We start from the raw sequence: 21,046 nt of genomic DNA on the forward strand, positions 1-21,046 counted from the left end.
AAGCTTTGAGTTTTAAGGAGGTGAGTTACTTGGTGCACAACTTTAAGTCTCTGACCTCATGGCCACTGTGTTTATGTGGCGAGGCTAGTTAAATTTCTGGTCAATGGTAACCCCATCAGTGGTTTTTCAGTGATGGTAACACTATTGAATGAAAGGGGCACTAGTCAGATTGTCTCTTGTTGGAAACAATCATTGCCTGGCATTTGTGTGGCATGAATATTACTTGCCACTTTTCATCCAAGCCTGGATATTATTTTGCATTTGAACACAAATCATCAATACTGTTGCTAGAATGTTGTTGGGGCCCAAAGCCTTTGCAGTAAACCTTGCCTCTAACTATTTCTTGATAACATACAGCATGAATCACATTGGCTGAAGATAGGTATCTGTGATCCTGGGACTTCTGGGGGTAGCCGAAATAGATCATCCACTTGGCATTTCTAGCAGAAGATTGTTGCAACTGCTCCAACCTTTCCTTTGCACTGATGTGTTGAGCTCTTCCATTAGTGAGGATTGAAATATTTGTGAAGCCTCCTCCTCCAATGTGTTGTTTAAATGTCAACCACTATTCAGATCTGATCTGTGGTTGTGACATTGCTTAACTTTGTCTATCACTTACTGCTTATGCTATCTGTTTGGCAGCTTCAGTAAGTTGACACATCATTTTAGGTATGCCCTGGTGCTGCTCCTGGCATGCCCTCCTGCACTGTCCATTGAACCAGGGTTAATCCCTTCGCTCGATGGTAATGGTTGAGATGGGTATATGCCAGGCCATGAGATTGCAGAGTATACTGGAGTAGTTGCTGTTGATGGCCCACAGTGCCTCATGGATGCCCTGTTTTGAGTTACTAGATCTTTTCGAAGTCTGTTTCATTTAGCAGAGTGATAGTGCCACACAACATGATGAAGGGTATGCTCAATGTGAAGGTGGGACTTCATCTTCATAAGGACTGTGCAATGGTCACTTTTACCGCTACTGTCATAGACACATGTGTCTGCAGCGGCAGATTGGTGTGGATGAGGTCAAGTCTGTTTTTCCCTCTTGTTTGTTCACAGACACAGTCTAGCAGCAGTGTCATTTAGGACCAAACCTGCTCAAACAGTACTGCTATCAAGCCACACTTGGTGGTGACATTGAAATCTCTTACCCTTCATGCTACCTCCCAGTGTTAGAGGAGCATAGATTCATCAGCTAAGGGAGGACAGTACATGGAACCAGCAGGAAATATCCTTGCCCATGTTTAACTTTAAGCCATGAGACTTCATGGATTCCATAGTCAATGTTGAGGTCTCCCTTCGCAACTCCCTCCTGACTGTATACCGCTTTGCTGACACCTCAGTGGGACAGGACATATCCAGGGATTGTGATGGTGGTGTCTGGGACATAGTCATACTCATGGAACAATACTTCACAGACAATGTCAGGCTGTTGCTTGACTACTCTGTGAGATAGTTCTCCCAAATTACCTCCCAGATGTTGATAAGGAGAACTTTGCAGGGTCGAACGAACTGTTTCTGCTGTTGTCTTTCCTGGTGCCCAGGTCAATGCCAGGTGATCCAACTGGTTTCACTTATTTGTTGAGACTTCATAATGATTGATACAATTGAGTGGCTTGCTAAGCTATTTTAGAGAGCAGTTCGGAGTCAACCACATTGCAGTGGGTCTGGAGTCACATGTAGGCCAGATCAGATGAGGATGGCCGATCTAAGAAACGATGTAGGTGATGGCCTAGTGGTACTATTGCTAGACTTAAATGACGTGTTCAGATCCTGCTATGTTGGAATTTGATAAAAATCTTAAGTCTAATGATGACCATGAAAACTTTGCTAATTGTTGGGTGAAGAAAACATCTGCATCACTAATGTCCTTTAAGGAAAGAAATCTGCTGTCCATGCCTGGCCTGGTCTACATGTAATCCAGATCCACAACAATGTGATTGACTCTTAACTGCCCTGTGGGAAAATAGGGATGAGCAATAAATGCTGGCTTAGCCAGCAACAAGCATATCCTATAAATAATTTTTTTAAAAAGTTCACTCCATTGATTCTGGGTATGGAGGGAGCTTTAAGAGTAGAGTAGAGGGATAGTCTTATGAGCTTTACTAATTGCAGTTTGAAAAGAATGACAGGCAAACTTATTTAAACAAATCAGATTCTTAGAGGGCTTAAAAGGGTGGGTGCAGACAGGTTGTTTTTCCTTGTGGGAGAGTCCAGGACCAAAGGATATAATCTCATAGCCAGTGGTTCTCTGTTTAAAACAGAGGTGAGGAAGAATTTCTTCTCTCAGATGGGAGTGAATCTGTGCAATTCTTTATCACAGAGGACTGTCAAGGCTGGGCTGTAAAGAACATTCAAGGTTGAGATAGACAAAATCCGTGAGGGAATTAAGGGTATGAGGTAAAGGCAGAAAAGTGTAGTCGGGTTTTATCAGTTCAACCATGATCTCATTGAATGATGGACTAGACTTGATAGGCTAAATGGCCTACTTCCTATGGTCTTATCCCGATGTTAGATGTAGATCGATTACAACAAGTGACATGCTGAAAGAGAACAGGATGAACAACATAATATTATGTTTCTAAAACAAATCTATGTACTGCATCTCTTTATTGGTATCTTGTAAATTGTGATTATAAATCAAAAATAATTTTGTTAGGAATTGAATATGAGTATATCTATCATGTTTTTAATATTTATACTTAGAAATTTGATTTTTAAACATGGAGACAATTGAAGAAAATAGGGACCAGTAACAAAATGGCCACATGATTCACAGGCCGATTATATATTGTACCGCTACCAGGTAAGTATTGCATAATTAAACAGAGAAACTGAAGTTCATACAACACAGGAACACATCCAGAAGTCGTGATGATGTCATGAATCACAGGACCGATGCTGAGTAGTTTTGTCAATGTCATTTCAACCCTCAGGCATTCTATTATTTTGGAATACAGAACAACGACTATATGAGTTGCAGTCTGTGTGACTGATGTTGGAAGGGGCGGTGTTATTGTTGGTGGAAGCAGAAACAGTATCATGTTACACAACACAGACAGGCAGCAAAGGCACAAACTGAAGCTGCATTACACAATGGGTATTTTTAATCAACCTGTTCAGGTGTGTGTAACAGCACATCGCTGGAACAGGCAGGACTTGAGCCTGGGCCTCTTGGTTCAGAATCATTGGCATTATCACTATGTCACAAGAGTCTGATGTCATATTTTCTAACCTACCTGTTCAGAACTTTTGTTACACCCCTGTGGAGTAGGTGGGACTTGAACCCGGGTCTCCTGACTCAATAACTCAATATTACCAATCCACCACAAAAATTGGCTTTGCTTGGACATTTTGCACCAGGGCAATATATATTTTCTAATAAACTTGTTAGTAAACATCTCTGGAACAAGTCTGATTTGAGCTTAGGCCATCTTGACCAGAGATAGGGACGTTGGCTTCACTTGGACACCGCATCCCTCCCTTCCAATCAATATGATTGGAAGTGGATAGTGAAAACTGTTAGTCCTCACTTTTCTCACTTTGATACAAAACATCTGCATTGTATTTTTAAACTGAAGGGAGGTTTTTAATCACAAAACTAAACAAAAACAGAAATTGCTGAAAGAGCTCTGGCAGCATCTATGGAGAGATATCAGAGTTAACGTTTCAGGTTGAGTGACCTGTCCTCAGAACTAATCAACTTGTTCATATGTGTGAAGACATATCTCTGGGACAATGGTGATTCGAACCCAGGCCTCCTGCTCAGAGGTAGGGACACTACCACTGCGCCACAAGAATTAAAGTCTAGGATAGAAGCCAGAACCATGCAACCGGCTCAGGAGGGGCGGATCCTGGACCGATTGAGCGACGGAGAACTAACCAATAACGATGGGGAGCCCCAAGTCAATCAGCATATCAGCCAATCAGCGCCGGGGGCGGGAGAGTGGGAGGTGGGCGTTAGGCTGGTGCCTAGGGTCGGTTGCGAAGAGGCTGGTGGAGGCCAGGAGAGGCCGAGCGGGAGGAGGTTGAGGAAAGCGGATAAAAAACAAAAATAAGCGCAGCTTCCGGACACATGTCAGGTAGGAGTTCTCTTCACACCCGCCGACATCTCAGAGGCGCTCGGTGTGTTGTCATGGCGATTTTGTGATAAAATTCCTCGGTTTGAGGTGGGTAACCAGGGGCCGGCTCTGGTTGCTAGGGCTTGTTTTCCCCTGATCACCTGCACCGGGCCGGAGCTGGGCAAGGAGGGGAGATGCTCCTGAGTTTTCCCCTCTTACTTTTTGTCGATGTGTACTATTTTCGATTTCCGACTCTTAATGGGAGGTTTTTGGATCTTGTGTCTGAGATGGGAGGGCGGGGGATGAGTTAAGGAAACAGCAGCATTGCGGAATTTGCACCTCGGTCCCTCCTTCAGGCAAAGTGAGGGGTGATCCTCGGCACGAATCCCAAAAAGAGTCACATCGGACTCGAAACTGTTTCTGACTTCACAGATATTGCCAGAGCTGCTGAGTTTCCCCGGCACTTACTGGCTTTAAAAAAACACAGCTTCAGGGGACACCCCAGATTCCTTCTGATGGTTAGAAATTCCGCATTTGTAATTACCCCCCCCCCCCCCCATTATTTCGAGACCAAGAAGTAAAGCAGAACAAAATAAAATGTTGCGATGCCCACAATCATATATTGAAGAAATGACAAACTAGAAAGGATAAACTGGCTGGATTACACAAACCATTTTGTATTGGGCGAACATGATAAATTTGCAAAAATCTAGCGTGATCATGACTGCAAGTGGAGCTGTATCAGTTTTTCTTGCCCGTTTTAAGTTACCTCAAGAAACCATGAGAATTAATCTTGAAGAGACGATTCTGAAAGCAGAATCCTTTTGGAGAACAGGCTGTTTCGGTTTTTTCTACTTGTATCTTGCACACAACTCTGAACTCACGTATTTACATAATACTCGTTTCTCGGAAAGCTGCTATGAAACTTGGAAGGTTGAAAACGTTGATCGAACGTAGAAACGTGATACTTGATTCTGACTGAACGAGTTAGCATCATATTCTTGTGCTGTCAGCTAAATATTTATGTAAACATTTGTGTATCCGTGGCAGTTTTTTTTTAACGAGATTAGTGAAGTTCTAATACGCTGCCGTCTGTTGTGCGTAGATAACAGGCTGTCTTGATTTCGTGGGTTTATGCCTTGGATCTTCTCAATGCGTTCAGGTTATCTTTAGTTTGAGCGGTAACGCTTTTGTGTTAAGTTCTTTGAAGCACATTGTAATTTTATACAAATTAATACCAGTATTGTTTATGTTGAGTTCCTGAGACATTATTGGTTTAAAGATCGAATAATCGTTGAACAATTTTTTAGGAAAACCTGAACGGAAAAGTTGAATACGACTGATGTGAGAGATTTGAAATAAAACAGAACATGGCCAGTTTTGGAATATTGTGTGCAATTCTGGTCTCCCTCCTATCGGAAGGATGTTGTGAAACTTGAAAGGGTTCAGAAAAGGCTTAGAAGGCTGTTGCCAGGATTGGAGGGTTTGAAGTACAGAGAAAGGCTAAATAGGCTAGGGCTGTTTTCTGTGGAGCATTGGAGACTGAGGGGTGACCTTGCAGAGAATTAAAAAATCAAGAGGGGATGGATAGGATTAACAGACAAGGTCTTTTCCCTAGTTTAGGGGAGTCCAGAACTAGACGGCATAGGTTTAGAGTGAAAAGGGCAAGATATAAAAGGGACCTAAGGGACAACATTTTCATATAGGGGGTGGTGCGTGAATGGAATGAGTTGCCAGATGAAGTGGCAGAGGATGATACAATTACAACACTTAAAAGGCATATAAAGTTAAAAATCACACAACACCAGGTTAAACCTATTGGACTATAATTGGAAGCACACTAGCTTTCGGAACGTCGCTCCTTCATAAGGTGGCAGTGGAGGGCTCAATCCTAATACATGGAATTTATAGCAAAAATTTACAGTGTGATGTAACTGAAATTATACATTGAAAAATTGATTGTCTGTTAAGCCTTTCTTCTGTTAGAATACTGTGAGAGTTTCACTTCTTTCATGTGTAAATCACAAAACCTTTTTAAAAAAAGTTGCATTCTTGGGTTAGCTGTTAACAATGGTGATAGCTAGGCAATATGTTGAAGGTGTTGGCCCCCTGTGTTCTCTGTCTATGCCATGATGTTTAGATTGATTCTAATCTAAAAAGTGAGATAACGGAGTTCTACATGAATGCCTGCAGTTTTTGAGCAAAGTACAATGTAACCCTGAAAGTACAAATTCACCCCACAAAATATGTGTGCACGTGGGCGGCACAGTGGTTAGCACTGCTGCCTCGCAGCGCCAGAGACCCGGGTTCAATTCCCGCCTCAGGCAACTGACTGTGTGGAGTTTGCACGTTCTCCCGTGTCTGCGTGGGTTTCCTCCGGGTGCTCCGGTTTCCTCCCACAGTCCAAAGATGTGCAGGTCAGGTGAATTGGCAATGCTAAATTGCCCGTAACCTTAGGTAAGGGGTAAATGTAGGGGTATGGGTGGGTTGCGCTTCGGTGGGACGGTGTGGACTTGTTGGGCTGAAGGGCCTGTTTCCACACATTATTAGACTTAATCTAAGTAATCTAATCTAATCTAATGTGGGTCTTTGTCTGTGTGTGTGGGTGTGGTGAGTGCAGAGCGTCTTAAGTCTGCGAGGGAGTGTCTGTCTGTCTGTGTGTGTGTGTGTGTAGTGCAGTAGTGGTCACCTGTAATGTGACGTGAACCTAAGGTCCCAGTTGAGGCCCTCCCTATGGGTACCGAACTTAGCTTTCAGCCTCTGCTCGGCCACTTTTCTCTGCTGCCTGTCCCGAAGTCCACCTTGGAGGATGGTCACCTGAAGGTCCGAGGATGAATGTCCTGGACCACCGAGGTGTTCCCCAACTGGGAGGGAACACTCCTGTATGTTGATTGTTGTGTGGTGCCCATTCATCCGTTGTCGTAGCCTTTGCTCGGTTTCCCCAATGTACCATGCCTCCGGGCATCCTTGCCTGCAACGTATAAGGTAGACAATATTGGCTGAGTCACATGAGTACCTGCCATGTACAAGGTGGGAGATGTCCCCACGCGTAATGGTGGTATTTATGTCCACACTCTGACACGTCTTGCAGTGCCTACTTCAGTGGTCCAGGACACTCAGCCTCAGACCTTTGGGTGACCATCCTCCAAGTTGAAACTTTATTGCTGGAACAGCATAGCAGGTCAGGCAGCACCCAGGTAGTAGGAGATTCGACGTTTCGGGCACAGGCCCTTCTTCAGGAATGAGCAGAGAGTGTTCAGCAGGAGAAGATAAAAGGTAGGGAGGAGGGACTTGGAGGAGGGGCGTTGGAAATGTGATAGGTGGAAAGAGGTCAAGGTGAGGGTGATAGGTCGGAGTAGGATGGAGGCGGAGAGGTCAAGAAGAAGACTGCAGGTCAGGAAGGCGGTGCCGGGCTGGAGGGATTCGGCTGAGACAAGGTGGGGGGAGGGGGGATGAAGAAACTGGTGAAGTCCAAGTTCATCCCCTGTGGTTGGAGGGTTCCCAGTCGGAAGATAAGACGCTCCTCCTCCGACCGTCGCGTTGTTGTGGTTTGGCGGTGGATGAGTCCAATGACCTGCATATCCTCGGTGGAGTGGGAGGGGGAGTTGAAATGCTGTGCTACAGGGTGATTGGGTTGGTTCGTCCGGGTGGCCCAGAGGTGCTCTCTGAATCGCTCCGCAAGTAGGCGGCCTGTCTCCCCAATATAGAGGAGGCCACACCGGCTGCAGCGGATGCAGTAGATGATGTGGGTGGGGGTGCAGGTGAATCTGTGGCGGATATGGAAGTTTCCTTTGGGGCCTTGGAGAGAAGTGAGGGGGGAGGTGTGGGCGCAAGTGTTGCACCTCCTGCGGTTGCAAGGGAAGGTGCCGGGAGTGGAGGTTGGGTTGGTGGGGGGTGTGGATCTGACAAGGGAGTCGCGGAGGGAGTGGTCTCTACGGAAAGCTGATAGGGGAGGGGAGGGAAATATATCCTTGGTGCTGGGGTCTGTTTGGAGGTGGCGGAAGTGACGGCGGATGATGCGCTGTACATGGAGATTGGTGGGGTGGTAGGTGAGGACCAGTGGGGTTCTGTCCTGGTGGCGGTTGAAGGGGCGGGGCTCAAGGGCGGAGGAGCGGGAAGTGGAGGAGATGCGGTGGAGGGCACCGTCGACCACGTCGGGGGGTAAATTGCGGTCCTTGAAGAAGGACGCCATCTGTGTTGTACGTATTTTGAACTGGTCCTCCTGGGAGCAGATGCGGCGGAGACGAAGGAATTGGGAGAATGGGATGGCGTTTTTACAGGGGGCAGGATGGGAGGAGGTGTAGTTCAGGTAGCTGTGGGAGTCGGTTGGTTTGTAGTAGATGTCCGTGTTGATTCGGTCGCCTGAGATAGAAACAGAAAGGTCTAGGAAGGGGAGGGAGGAGTCCGAGACTGTCCAGGTGAATTTGAGGTCGGGGTGGAAGGTGTTAGTGTAGTAGATGAACTGTTCAACCTCCTCGTGGGAGCATGAGGTAGCGCCGATACAGTCATCAATGTAGCGAAGGAAAAGATGGGGGGTGGGGCTAGTGTAGTTGCGGAAGATGGATTGTTCCACATACCCTACGAAGAGGCATGCATAGCTGGGGCCCATGCGGGTGCCCATGGCTACTCCTTTTGTTTGGAGAAAGTGGGAGGATTGGAAAGAAAAGTTGTTCAGGGTGAGGACCAGTTCGGTCAGTCGAAGGAGGGTGTCGGTGGAAGGGTACTGGGTGGTACGGCGGGAAAGGAAGAAGCGGAGTGCTTTGAGTCCTTCGTGATGGGGGATGGAGGTGTACAGGGACTGGATGTCCATGGTGAAGATGAGGCGTTGGGGACCGGGGAAGCGGAAATCCTGGAGGAGGTGGAGGGCGTGGGTGGTGTCACGAATGTAGGTGGGGAGTTCTTGGACTAATGGGGACAGGACCGTGTCGAGGTATGCCGAGATGAGTTCGGTTGGGCAGGAGCAGGCTGCCATCCTCCAAGGTGTATTTCGGGACTGGCAGCAGAGAAAAGTGGACGAGCTGAGGCTGATAGCTAGGTTCGGTACCCATAGGGAGGGCCTCAACCGGGACCTTGGATTCATGTCACATTACAGGTGACGACCACTGCACTACACACACACACAGGCACTCCTATACACACAGACACACATATAAACAGATGTGCACACAGACACCCACACACACTCACACATGCACCCCCTCACAGACTTAAGACACTCTGCATTCACTACACACATACACTTTCTCACACTCAACCCCCAACCCAGACAAACAAAGACCCACATGCACACATATATTTTGTGGGGTGAATTTGAACTTGCAGGGTTACATTGTACTTTGCTCAAAAACTGCAGACATTCATGTAGAACTCCGTTATCTCACTTTTTAGATTAGAATCAATCTAAACATCATGGCATCGACAGAGAACACTGGGGGCCAACACCTTCAACATATTGTCTAGCTATCACCATTGTTAACAGCTAACCCAAGAATGCAACTTTTTAAAAAAAAGGTTTTGTGATTTACACATGAAAGAAGTGAAACTATCACAGTATTCTAACAGATGAAAGGCTTAACAGACAATCAATTTTTCAATGTATAATTTCAGGTACATCACACCGTAAATTTTTGCTATAAATTCTGTGTGTTAGGATTGAGCCCTCCACTGCCACCTTATGAAGGAGCGACGCTCCGAAAGCTAGTGTGCTTCCAATTAAACCTGTTGGACTATAACCTGGTGTTGTGATATTTTTCACTTGTACACCCCAGTCCAACACCGGCATCTCTAAATCATAAAAGGCTTATGGATGGGTATTTGAATAGGAAGGGTTTAGAGGGATAGGAACTAAGTGTTGGCAAATGAGACTAGATTAGGTTAGGATATCTGGTCAGCATGGACGAGTTGAACTGAAGGATCTGTTTTCATTCTGTGCATCTCTATGATTCTATGTTGAAAATATTCAGTGAGTTTGGCAGCATCTATGAAGAGAAAAAACTTAACATTTCAGATCTTTGACCTTTCATTAGAACTGGCAAAAAGGTAGAGATATAATAGACTTCCACTTTAACACAGACCTTCCTTTTTTGATCTTGTCCCATGTATTTATTGCTGAAAATGTGTTGCTGGAAAAGCGCAGCAGGTCAGGCAGCATCCAAGGAACCGGAAAATCGACGTTTCGGGCATAAGCAGAAGGGCTTATGCCCGAAACGTCGATTCTCCTGTTCCTTGGATGCTGCCTGACCTGCTGCGCTTTTCCAGCAACACATTTTCAGCTCTGATCTCCAGCATCTGCAGCCCTCACTTTCTCCATGTATTTATTGCTCAACACCTTTGACATTCCTTTTAGGTTTGGAATATTAACTGATTCGCTGATTTTATTTGGGAATACATTGTTTGTTTTGTTCACAATCAGGTGGCAGAATTACCAAACTCCTATCAGTATACCATTATTCTGTTTATATGTTTAAAAATGCATTGCTGGAAAAGCGCAGCAGGTCAGGCAGCATCAAAGGAGAAGGAGAATGGACATTTCGGGCATAAGCCCTTCTTCAGGAATTCTTCAGGTTTCCTGAAGAAGGGCTTATGCCCGAAACGTCCATTCTCCTTCTCCTTTGATGCTGCCTGACCTGCTGCACTTTTCCAGCAACACATTTTTAAGCTCTGATCCCCAGCATCTGCAGCCCTCACTTTCTCCTTCTGTTTATATGTGACATCTTGATAATTATAACATTCCTGTTTTCTCTCTGTATAAAGAGAAACAAGATTGACCAAACATTTTGTAGAATACATTATAATATAGTGTCATACAGGATGGAAAAAGGCCCTTTGGCCCAATTCGTCCTTGCTAACTAGGTTTCCTAAACTGAATTAGCCCTATGTCCCTCAACCATACCTATTTATATACGTGTCCAATTGTCTTTTAAACATTGTAACTGTATTTACTTCTGGATGTAGGTTTGCTTGCTGAGCTGAAAGGTTCATTTCCAGTCATTTCGTTACCCTACCCTACTAGGTAATATCTTCAGCGGACCTCATGCAAAGCAATGCTGAAAATTCCTGCTTTCTATTTATATGTTTGGGTTTCTTGGGTTGGTGATGTCATTTCCTGTGGTGAAGTCACTCCCTGTTCCTTTTCTCAGGGGTAGTAGGTGGGGTCTAATTCGATGTGTTTGTTGATAGAGGGACAATACATACATCCAAGGACAAACCAAACAAAGACACTCATGAGAATTCCTAGAAGCATGGCATTCCAACAAACACATCGAGTTAGACCCCATCTACCACTCCCTGAGAAAAGGAACAGGAAGTGACTGCACCACAGGAAATAACATCACCACAGGAAATGACATAACCAACCCAAACACATAAATAGAAAGCAGGAATTTTCAGCATTGCTTTGCGTGAGGTCCACGGAAGATGTAACCTAGTAGAATAACAAAACGTCTGGAAATGAACCTTTTCAGCTCAGCGAGCAAACCTACATCCAAAACCTCAACCTGAGCTGTATTTACTTCTTTTGACACCACTCTGTGTACAAAAGTTGCCCCTCAGGTCCCGTTCATTCTTTCCTCTCGTACCTTAAACCCATGTCCTTTTGGTTTGGACTTCCCTACTCTGGGGAAAAGACCTTGTCTATTAACCTTATCTATGCTTCCCATGATTGGTCTGCTCCAGGGAAAAAAAAATCCAGCCTCTCCTTGTAAATCAAACCTTCCAGTCTCAGTAACATACTTGTAAATCTTTTTTGCACCTTTTCCAAAATAATAACATATTTCCTATAGCAGGGTGACCAGAATTGTATGCAGTACTTCAAATGTGGCCTTACTAAGTCTACTGCAACTGTAACAAATCCTGTACTCCATGTTATGACCAGCACGCCAAATGCTGCCTTCACTGCCTTGTCTACCTTTATGCTGCTTTGAAGGAACTATGTACTTCTACCCCTAGGTCTCTTTGTTCGACAACACTCCCCAGGACCCTACCATTAGCTGTTCATCACTATAATGACTGCTGGTAGTAATTAAAACAGGAGTGATTCTTTCATAACAATTTCTCTTAATGTTCTTTTTAGAACTGAGTTAGTAAAGTGGTGCAATTATTACGTGAATCTAATGAAAATGATTTGAAAATGCTCCTTTTCAAAGAATGTCCTTGCTAAAGAAAATTTATTAAGGCAGAAGCATAAGGATCAACATTTTACACAAAGCTTATTCAAAACATGTTGAACAATAGTCTAGGTATAACTTAAAAGATTAAATACAATTAATCCCCTTTTGAAAATATTTTCCTGTCTGCTTTTAAATGGAGGCTTAGCTCAAAAACACAGAACACGGTACAAAATAGACTAATTAGTAAATAGTAAATAAAAGTCTACAAAATGAGTTCAAGATAGAACTATTCTTATGGTTCATGCTTATGCGCATTTAAATATATCTGAAGTTTTGAGAGTAAGATGGTAGGATAGTAGGATGTGTCACTGGACTAGTAATGCAGATACAGAATAATGATCCAGAGACCCAAGTTCAAATTGTCCCAACTGGGGAATTTAAATTCAGATATCTGGAATAATCTGAAAGGAAAAGCCAATAACATTAGTGGTGACAGTGTATCTGACAGATTGCCATAGATACCCATTTGGTTCACCACTATCCATTAAAGAAATCAACTTTTTTTTACTCTAAATTACATGTGACTCCAAATGTACAGTTGCATGTTTGACCATTGAATACTCGCTGAAATGGTGTAGCAAACCACTCATTTATCATGAAAGTAGCTTACCTCCACCTTCTCAGGAACAATAGAAAGACAATAAATGCTATTCTCATTAACAACACCCACATTCCATGAGTGAATATTAACTTGACTTGTAAATTAGTCCATAATCTCCATCAAAACTGGAATGTCGATAATATTAAGTGAATTGTGTTGGCAAATACTAGCTTTAGTTTTTGTTCTTTTCAATTTAATTCTCTCAGATTGATTGTCTGTTGGCTTATGCAGAATACCTTTTCAAAACTCTAATCAAAATGTATTTATTTCACTGTAGCTGTCCCTGGATGTGAACTGTTGTATTTTTAAAAATGCAGTATTGCTGCACAATTCATATTCTTGCCAGTTCAATAAAGATATTCAACAATGTTATAATTGGCAGACTTTATGTATTTCTGAAAGGTTTGAAAAAACTGTTGTCTAATTAATCTGTTCATTGATGTTATTACACAATTCTGGAGCAGGTGGCAGTTGAATGGAGGCTTTCTGGCCCAGAGGTGGGGATACTACCACTGCACCATTTGAACTCTAAAAGATTTCATATATTGTTTCGATTATTATAGCTATTTCCTTTCTAAAGTTATAACAAAAAGACTTCGTTATATTTTAATGAGTATTCCAAAATATATAACTTATGATCTGAAGTTGCAATTTAATGAAAAATTAAAAATGTTAGGTTAAATTGCCTTTTGAGTTCAGGAATAGTTATTGAAATATTTAAATTGACTAACAATCAAAACTTTAGAAATATACAAAACATACATTCTTTGTTAGTAACTGATACTGCAATCTATCAATTATTTGTAGTGGCTGAATGATCATTGTTGGATAATTTTCAGTTTTTAAATTAATTAATGGGATGTGGGCCAGTACTTATTGCTCACCCCTGGTTGTCCTTGAGAAGCTGGTGGTGAGCTGTCTTTTTGAACTGCTGCAGTCTGTTTTGGTTGGTAGACCCACAAAACTGGTAAGAAGGGAGTCCCAGGATTTTGACTCAGTGACACTGAAGAAAGGGTGATATAATTCCAAGTCAGGATGGTGAATGGTTTGGAGGGGACCTTGCAGGTGGTGATATTCCCATGTAACTGTTGGTCTTGTCCTTTGAGATGGTGTGGCTATGAGTTTGGAAAGTTCTATCTAAGGAAACATAATGAATTTCTGTAGTGCATCTTGTAGGTGGTACATAGTTCTGCTACTGAGATTCTGTGGTGGAGGGAGTGAATACTTGTGCCAGTCAAGCAACCTGCTTGGTCTTGGATGGTGTCAAGCTTCTTGCATGTTGTTGGAGTGGCACTCATCCAGGCAAGTGGAGAATATTCTATTACGCTCCTGACTTGTGCCTTGTAGATAGTGGATAAGCTTTGGTAAGTCACGAGGTGAGTAGCTCACTACCTTTGACCTTGCAGCCACAGCATTTATTTTGAGAAAGGATGGCCAGCATAGCTTATGCCATTGCTGTGTCATGAGTAAATGGTCAGTGCTGCATTTACTAGATTTAATGTGACACAGACATTCAACATCCATTTGAATATTTTAGTAAGTAGGAGATATCACATTCAAAATTTAAAATTATAATCGGTCTGAATTGTAAGCATAGGTAGTCACAACATTTAAAAGCTTGTCACTGCCAAGAATTCACTGACTGAACATTGTTTCTTTGCTAACACTGCAATGTTCTGTAGCTTTATTATAGTCTACAAATGGAATTGGATTGAGCAGCAAAGCAATAAAGTCTAGTAATAGTATGGTCATTATTTGTGGTGTTCAGTTATTCGTTGTAAAACAATAGCCCATTAAATACCAAACAATTGTTGGAATTGTTCAAGGTTATCACTTTGTCAGTACTTCCTCATTGCTGATGCACAGTTGCTTCAATTGTTAATATGCAGGAATTAGCAAATTAATAGACCCGGTGAAAAATCCTGTGACTGTATTGTTAGCATAAGTATGTTTAATATGTTATCCAGAACATTCTGAGGTGATCAGTAATTGTCCAGCTGAGTAGTACTAAAGGAGGTCAATGACTGTATTGTTCCAATCTTAGCATTTCATCTGGAACCATTTACTGTCTCCTGGAGCTAAAGTATTTTTATCAGAAGTTAGGAGAATTGTGGTAAGGTTCAAAGTTAGCATCAAAATAAAACAAACAGCTTGAAGTATTCAGCCACCAGCATCTGTGGAGAGAAAACAGTTAATGGATAAGATTTCTGTTTTTATTTCCAATATCTGTTAGCTTCAGTATCTTGCTTGTGCTTTTATGTAAAAATTAGCATTGGTCTTCTAATGGTGTACTGGTGGGAACACTCTGACTCTCAATTTTTATATTGTCTTCAGAGAAACTTGACAAACCATTTCACACAATATTAAAAAAAGACTATGCTCGCTGGTGTACTGGTACCAGCCAAATAGGTCAAAAAGGCCTTTGCAATCCAGTCAATTCTATATTCAAAAGCTGTTTAACCAATGACCACCAAAATTTAAATCTATAGTCTTAAAGAGGAATAGGCGTAATGTCACAGGACCAATAATATACACAGGGAGAAAGTGAGGACTGCAGATGCTGGGGATCAGAGCTTAAAAATGTGTTGCTGGAAAAGCGCAGGAGGTCAGGCAGCATCAAAGGAGAAGGAGAATCGACGTTTCGGGCAGAAGCCCTTCTTCAGGAATTCCTGAAGAAGGGCTTATGCCCGAAACTTTGATTCTCCTTCTCCAATAATACACACAGATAGGGTAATACTGTGGGGACAAGTTCCATCAAAACAACTAGTTCAAATTATAAATTAATATATCTTGGAATTGAAAGCTAGTCTCAGTTATGGTGACAAAAAAAACGATCATTGGTTATTGTAAAAACTCATCTGGTTCACTAAGCTCTTTCAGGAAGTAAATACTTACTTGGTCTGACCTATATATGTCTCTAGGCCTAAAGTAATATGAATGATTCTTAACTATCCTCTGAAAATTGAATTTTAAAAATAAAATCAGAATCTTAATGAATTCAATTTTAACCAATTGCCATGATGGGATTCAAACTCATTTCTCCAGAACATTAGCCTGAGGTACTGGATTAGTAGTCCAGTGACATTACCACAATACCACAGTAGCAGCTGAGACTTGGACTTCTGGCCCAGAGGTAGGAACCTTTATAACTGCTCCACAAGATCTTCATCAGTTATTTTTCATCAAACTACTTGGATATGTTATGACACACCTCTAGTAGAGGTGGGGTTTGAAGACAAATCTTTTGACCCAGTTTAGACACATTTGTACTGCACAAGAGCAATGAGATTCAATCTAGCTTGTATATTTGTAACTAAAACTAATTTTATAACATAAAGAATCCAGCTTCTTTTCGTGTACATTTTGCTCTTACTAACACTTTCTTTTAAATTGGTATTTTAAAGGAATCATTTTCAGAAAATAAGGCAATCTGCAAACTATTCTGGCACACTGACAGGATTCTCCATCGGATCTAAATTACCATTCTGGATTATGCCTGTGTAAGTAATAAGATAGTCAACGGTATCTGATATTAGATAATCTTGTTACAACAAAATATAAAACTAATCCATTTACATTTTATATTATGAATTTTTAAAAAGAAATTGAGCTACAAACTATTGAAACATTCCAGTCAACAGAATTCATTTAATATCCAAGTGTGATACAAATAATCCAGTAAAACGCCATGGCACCTTCCCTCTGAAATAATCTACAAATAAGAAAAAATGTATTTTTCTAGTTTTAATAATGGGACTAATGTTTAATCCATTGTTTATGCCCTCTAGCAGTGGGGCAGTAGAACATATAAATCTAATCTATAAATTCAGAAAATTGAAGTGTGATACCCATTTCAAATAATACTGTATATTTGGACTAGAATAACATTTTAAAGAAATACCAAATTGACCCCAGACATCAGTGTTTTTACAGTGTATTCTATCATTATTAAGTGTTAGTTAGCTAAAGCTAAGCTTCAAGTAATAATTTGCATATGTTTACTGTTGACTTTGTTGGATTGCATATCTGAAGTAATTTATTTTGCTTTATTTTCCATAAAACATTGTGGATGAAAATTGGCAATGTATGGATACTGCATTATGATCTTTTATGATGCATTGTCATTTTGGTGAGTATGGAGGTTATTATTTGAAAGCACAATTACAAGAACAGTGAAAAAATAATAATGTTTTGTAGTAATATATTGTTTTCCTGACTTTTAGTGGTGCTATAATGAAGATTTGGCAGTTTGGTTATGAATAAATCAATTGTAATTGTGTCAATCAAATTGATCTATTGGTCATTGGGCTTGAACATCTTTGTTCCTGTGAATCTCACTCGCCTTTGTTCCATGTTTGAGCTGGTTTTCAATTAATTTTTGACTCTGCTTCATTACCTTCTTTGGTTTTTGATAATCCCCAGCCCAATTTCCAACCTCTAGTGTTTAATATCAATGCAATGCTGTGATTCAAGTTCAACATTAGCCCTAATGTCTCATAAGTCCAGGTTTATAATCAAGCAACTTTTATTTGAGCTGATAGAGTTTACTGTATTAATAATGTGAATTGATATATATACTTTGTCCCACACTTCTTGCTTTATGCTCTTTTTCATGCAGTCTTGTTCTGAACAATAGTTCATGACCAAGTAGACTACAGATTTGTAAATAACCCTCATGCTTCAGAAAAACCTTTAGAAAAAATGGGTTTGTTGGCAGATTGAGGAGGGGGTATTCTATGTTTGCACTGAATGTGTTACAGGGGATAGGGAGGCAGGAAATAGATAAAGTGAAACCAAGATTACCATGTACTGTGGAGATTAATTATTAAATTTGTCTTTGGATATTGGCAAAATGGACAAGGTCATGTTAGGTTTTCCTCAAACTAGTGCAATTCCTGTAGTTATGGTGGTCCCATGTTAGTTAGGAAATTCCTGGACTTTTGACTCCATAAACATGAAAAAAATCTGTAAATGTTAAGCCAGGAATGTCTTTACTTCCAATTTCATGTGAAGGTCAAAGGTGTTTCATACTTTTGTGGCTCTGTGATAGAAGTTCAGTACTGTTCAAATAAAGTTGATGAGTTGTTGCTCTTTCTTTTGCTGGTGCCACAGTGCTTGGAGGAAGTACATAGCCTACCCCTTGAATTCTATCGATCAAGAATATTGCTGTGTCCCAGATTGTGTTAATTTAAAATGTTGTAGCTGCACCCATCCAGGCAAATGGTGAGGATTCCACTACATCTCTAATTTGATTCCTACTGATAGTGAGAGGCATGAGATGAGCCAGCTGTTAAAGAGTATCCAGCCTCAGCCATGCTTTTATAGTAATTACATTGATAAAGAGGACATTAATAAACTTAGAAATACAGGCTAACTGGGCCATTGTTTCAAGAAAAGCAAATTAAGCTTTATTTCTGGAGGGATAGAATTACAAAGTAGGAACATCATGTTCAACCTGTACTGAATTTTGGTCAGACCACAACTGCATACAATTATGTTGACCATATGATTAAAAAAAATCAAAATACACCAGTGAGGTTACAGAGAATTTGTGAGAATGATACCAGAATTTTGAAAACCTTGACAGGTTGATTCTTTTTTTCTTTTGAGAAAAGGAGGCTGAGGGGATGACCTAATCAAGGTCTTTAAAATGTTTTGATACATGGAGACAACGGGAATGTTTTCTCATATGGACAAGTGCTCAACTAGAGACAATCAATATGGAGGGAATTGAAACATCTTGATGCAAAGAGTGGTAAGAAAGTGAAATTTGCTTCCAGAAGGAATGGTTGAAGTGAGCAGGGTAGATTTACTTACAGGAAAGCTAGACAAGCATATGAGGGAGAAAAGAATAGATGGTTACAATGGCAGATTAAATGAGGAAAATAGAAGGAGGCTTGAGTAAAGCATAAACACCAACATTTACTAGTTGGACCAAATGCTTTGTGACTTTGTTAGAACAAAGAACAATACAGCACTGGAACAGGCCCTTTTGGCCCATGAGCCTGCACCAATACATGACCCTTTCTAAACTAAAAACCTTTTGCTCAATGCAGTCCGTATCCCTCTATTCTCTGCCTACTCATAGCTGTCAAGATGTATCTTAAATATTGCTATTGAATCTGCTTCTACCACCTCCTCTTGCAGCACATTCTGTGCACTTATCACCTTCTGTGTAAGAAACTTGCTTCTTGTACCTCCTTTAAACTTTCCCTCTTTTACCTTTCTTTGTCCCCTAGTAATTGACATTTCAATCCTGGAAAAAAGACTCTGATTATCCATTATAATCATGCCTCTCATAATTTTGTAAACTTCTATCAGGTTGCTTCTCAGTCTCTGACCTTTAAATGAAAACAAACCAAGTTTGTCCAATCACTCCAATATTCTGCAAACCACACAACATCCTGCTAAACCTTTTCTGTACCTTATTCAAAGACTCCGCACCCTTCTGGCAGTTTGGAAACTTGTTGTATGCAATATTCCAAATGTGATCAAATTAAAGTTCTATTCAGTTGCAACATGACTTACTCATTTTTATACTGTACACCCAGACTATCTTGACACCATATCCACTTGTGTTGCCACTTTCATAGAAATCATTGAATCCCTACAGTGCGGAAACAGGCCATTGGACCCACCAAGTCCACACTGATCCTCCAAAGAGAACTCATCCAGACCCATTCCCCGACTACTCTACATTTACCCCGACTAATGCTGCTAACCTACACATCTCTGAACACAATGGGCAATTTAGCATGGACAATTCATCTAACCTGCACTTTTTTGGACAGTGGGAAGAAACTGGAGCACCCAGAGGGAACCCACACAGACATGGGGAGAATGTGCAAACTTCACACAAACATTCGCCCGAGGCTGGAATTGAACCCAGGTCCCTGGCGCTGTGAGGCAGCAGTTCTAACCATTGAGCCACTTTTTAAGGAACTGAGGTTCAGTGCGCTTTAATTCCTCTGCACATGAATGTATTTAAGGGTTCTTCCATTTACTGTATATACTTCCCTCCAGCATTTGACCTTCCAAAATGGATTACCTCACATTTGTCTGGATTAAATTCCATCCTTCATTTCTCACCCAAGTCTCCAGCCTTTATATATCTTGCTGTATCTTCTGGCAATTCTTCTCACCATCTGCATTCTTTGTGTCGCTTACAAACCTACTAACCGGACCACTTACATTCTCCTATAAAATGTTTACATATGTTACAAACAACAGGAGTCCCAGCACCAATCCCTGCAGAACACCTCTGGTATAGGTCTCCAGTCAGAAAAATACCCTTCCACTATCATGGTGTCTCCTATCACAAAGCCAGTTCTGTATCCATCTTAATAGGTCATAGTGGATCCCATGTGACTTCACCTTCTGTATCAGCCTGCCATGAGAGGCCTTGTCAAAGGCCTTGCTAAAGTCCTTGCTAAAATCCACTGCCCTCATCAATAATCCCTTCACTTCCTCAAAAGACAAAGTTTGTGAGATACAGCCTCCTCCACACAAAGCCATGTTGCCTATTGCTAATAAGTGCATTTTTCCCAATAATTTTCCTACCACTGACATCAGGCTCACCGGCCTGTAATTTCCCAGATTATCCCTGTGGCCATTCTTAAACAAAGGACCAACATTAGCTATTCTCCAGTCCTCTCGGACCTTGTCTGTGATAAACTGGATACAAAGCTTTCACATAAAGCCCCAGCAATTTCCTTCCTTGCCTCCCTCAGTGTTCTGGGATAGATCCCATCAGGTCTTGGGAACTTGTGTACCTTAACACTTTCAAACACCTAATACCACTACCACTTAGATCAACTTGCCCTAGAATATCAACATACTCCTTTCTAGACTCACTATCCATCATGTCCTTCTCCTTTGTGAATACTGTTGCAAAGTATTTGTTAATGACCTCACCCACTTTCTCTGGCTCTCAACATAAAATCTCTCAGTTGTCCTTGAGTGGACCTGCCCATTCCCTAGCTCCCTTTTGTTCCTTAAATACACATTAAAACACCTTGGAATTTTCCTTAATCATGTTTACCAAGGACATTTTCTGGCCACTTTTTAGCTCACTTAACATCTTAAGTTCTTTTCTGCTTTATATTCTTAGAGAGCTTTGTCAGTCTTCGGTTTCCTAAACTTTATGTATACCTCCTTTTTCTTTTTGACTGTGCTCACAATATCTCTCATCATCCAATCTAATTTCTTCTACTAGTGGT

The 21,046-nt window shown here is 41.5% G+C and overlaps 1 protein-coding gene across 3 annotated transcripts in view; it reads left to right on the top strand.

Moving 5' to 3' along the window:
* Positions 1-3,939: 3,939 nt before the first annotated feature.
* The window catches only part of LOC122563511 (protein 4.1), a 217,823-nt gene continuing 200,716 nt past the window's right edge, over positions 3,940-21,046 (top strand). For 2 of the 3 annotated variants that reach the window (XM_087976725.1, XM_043717312.2), the window contains exons 1-2: positions 3,940-4,079; positions 16,232-16,327. Coding sequence is in view for 1 of the 3 variants with exons in the window: in XM_043717312.2 (XP_043573247.2) it covers positions 16,320-16,327 (8 nt within the window). In the remaining 2 variants the exon portion in view is untranslated. Of the gene's footprint in view, positions 4,080-16,231; positions 16,328-18,442; positions 18,583-21,046 lie in introns of those variants that run through there. The other variant, XM_043717315.2, reaches the window with a different exon arrangement.

This window comes from Chiloscyllium plagiosum, unplaced genomic scaffold (assembly GCF_037043375.1).
Source record: "Chiloscyllium plagiosum isolate Xiang-an unplaced genomic scaffold, Cpla_swu_hap1 HiC_scaffold_30, whole genome shotgun sequence".
NCBI classification, from domain to species: Eukaryota; Metazoa; Chordata; class Chondrichthyes; order Orectolobiformes; family Hemiscylliidae; genus Chiloscyllium; species Chiloscyllium plagiosum.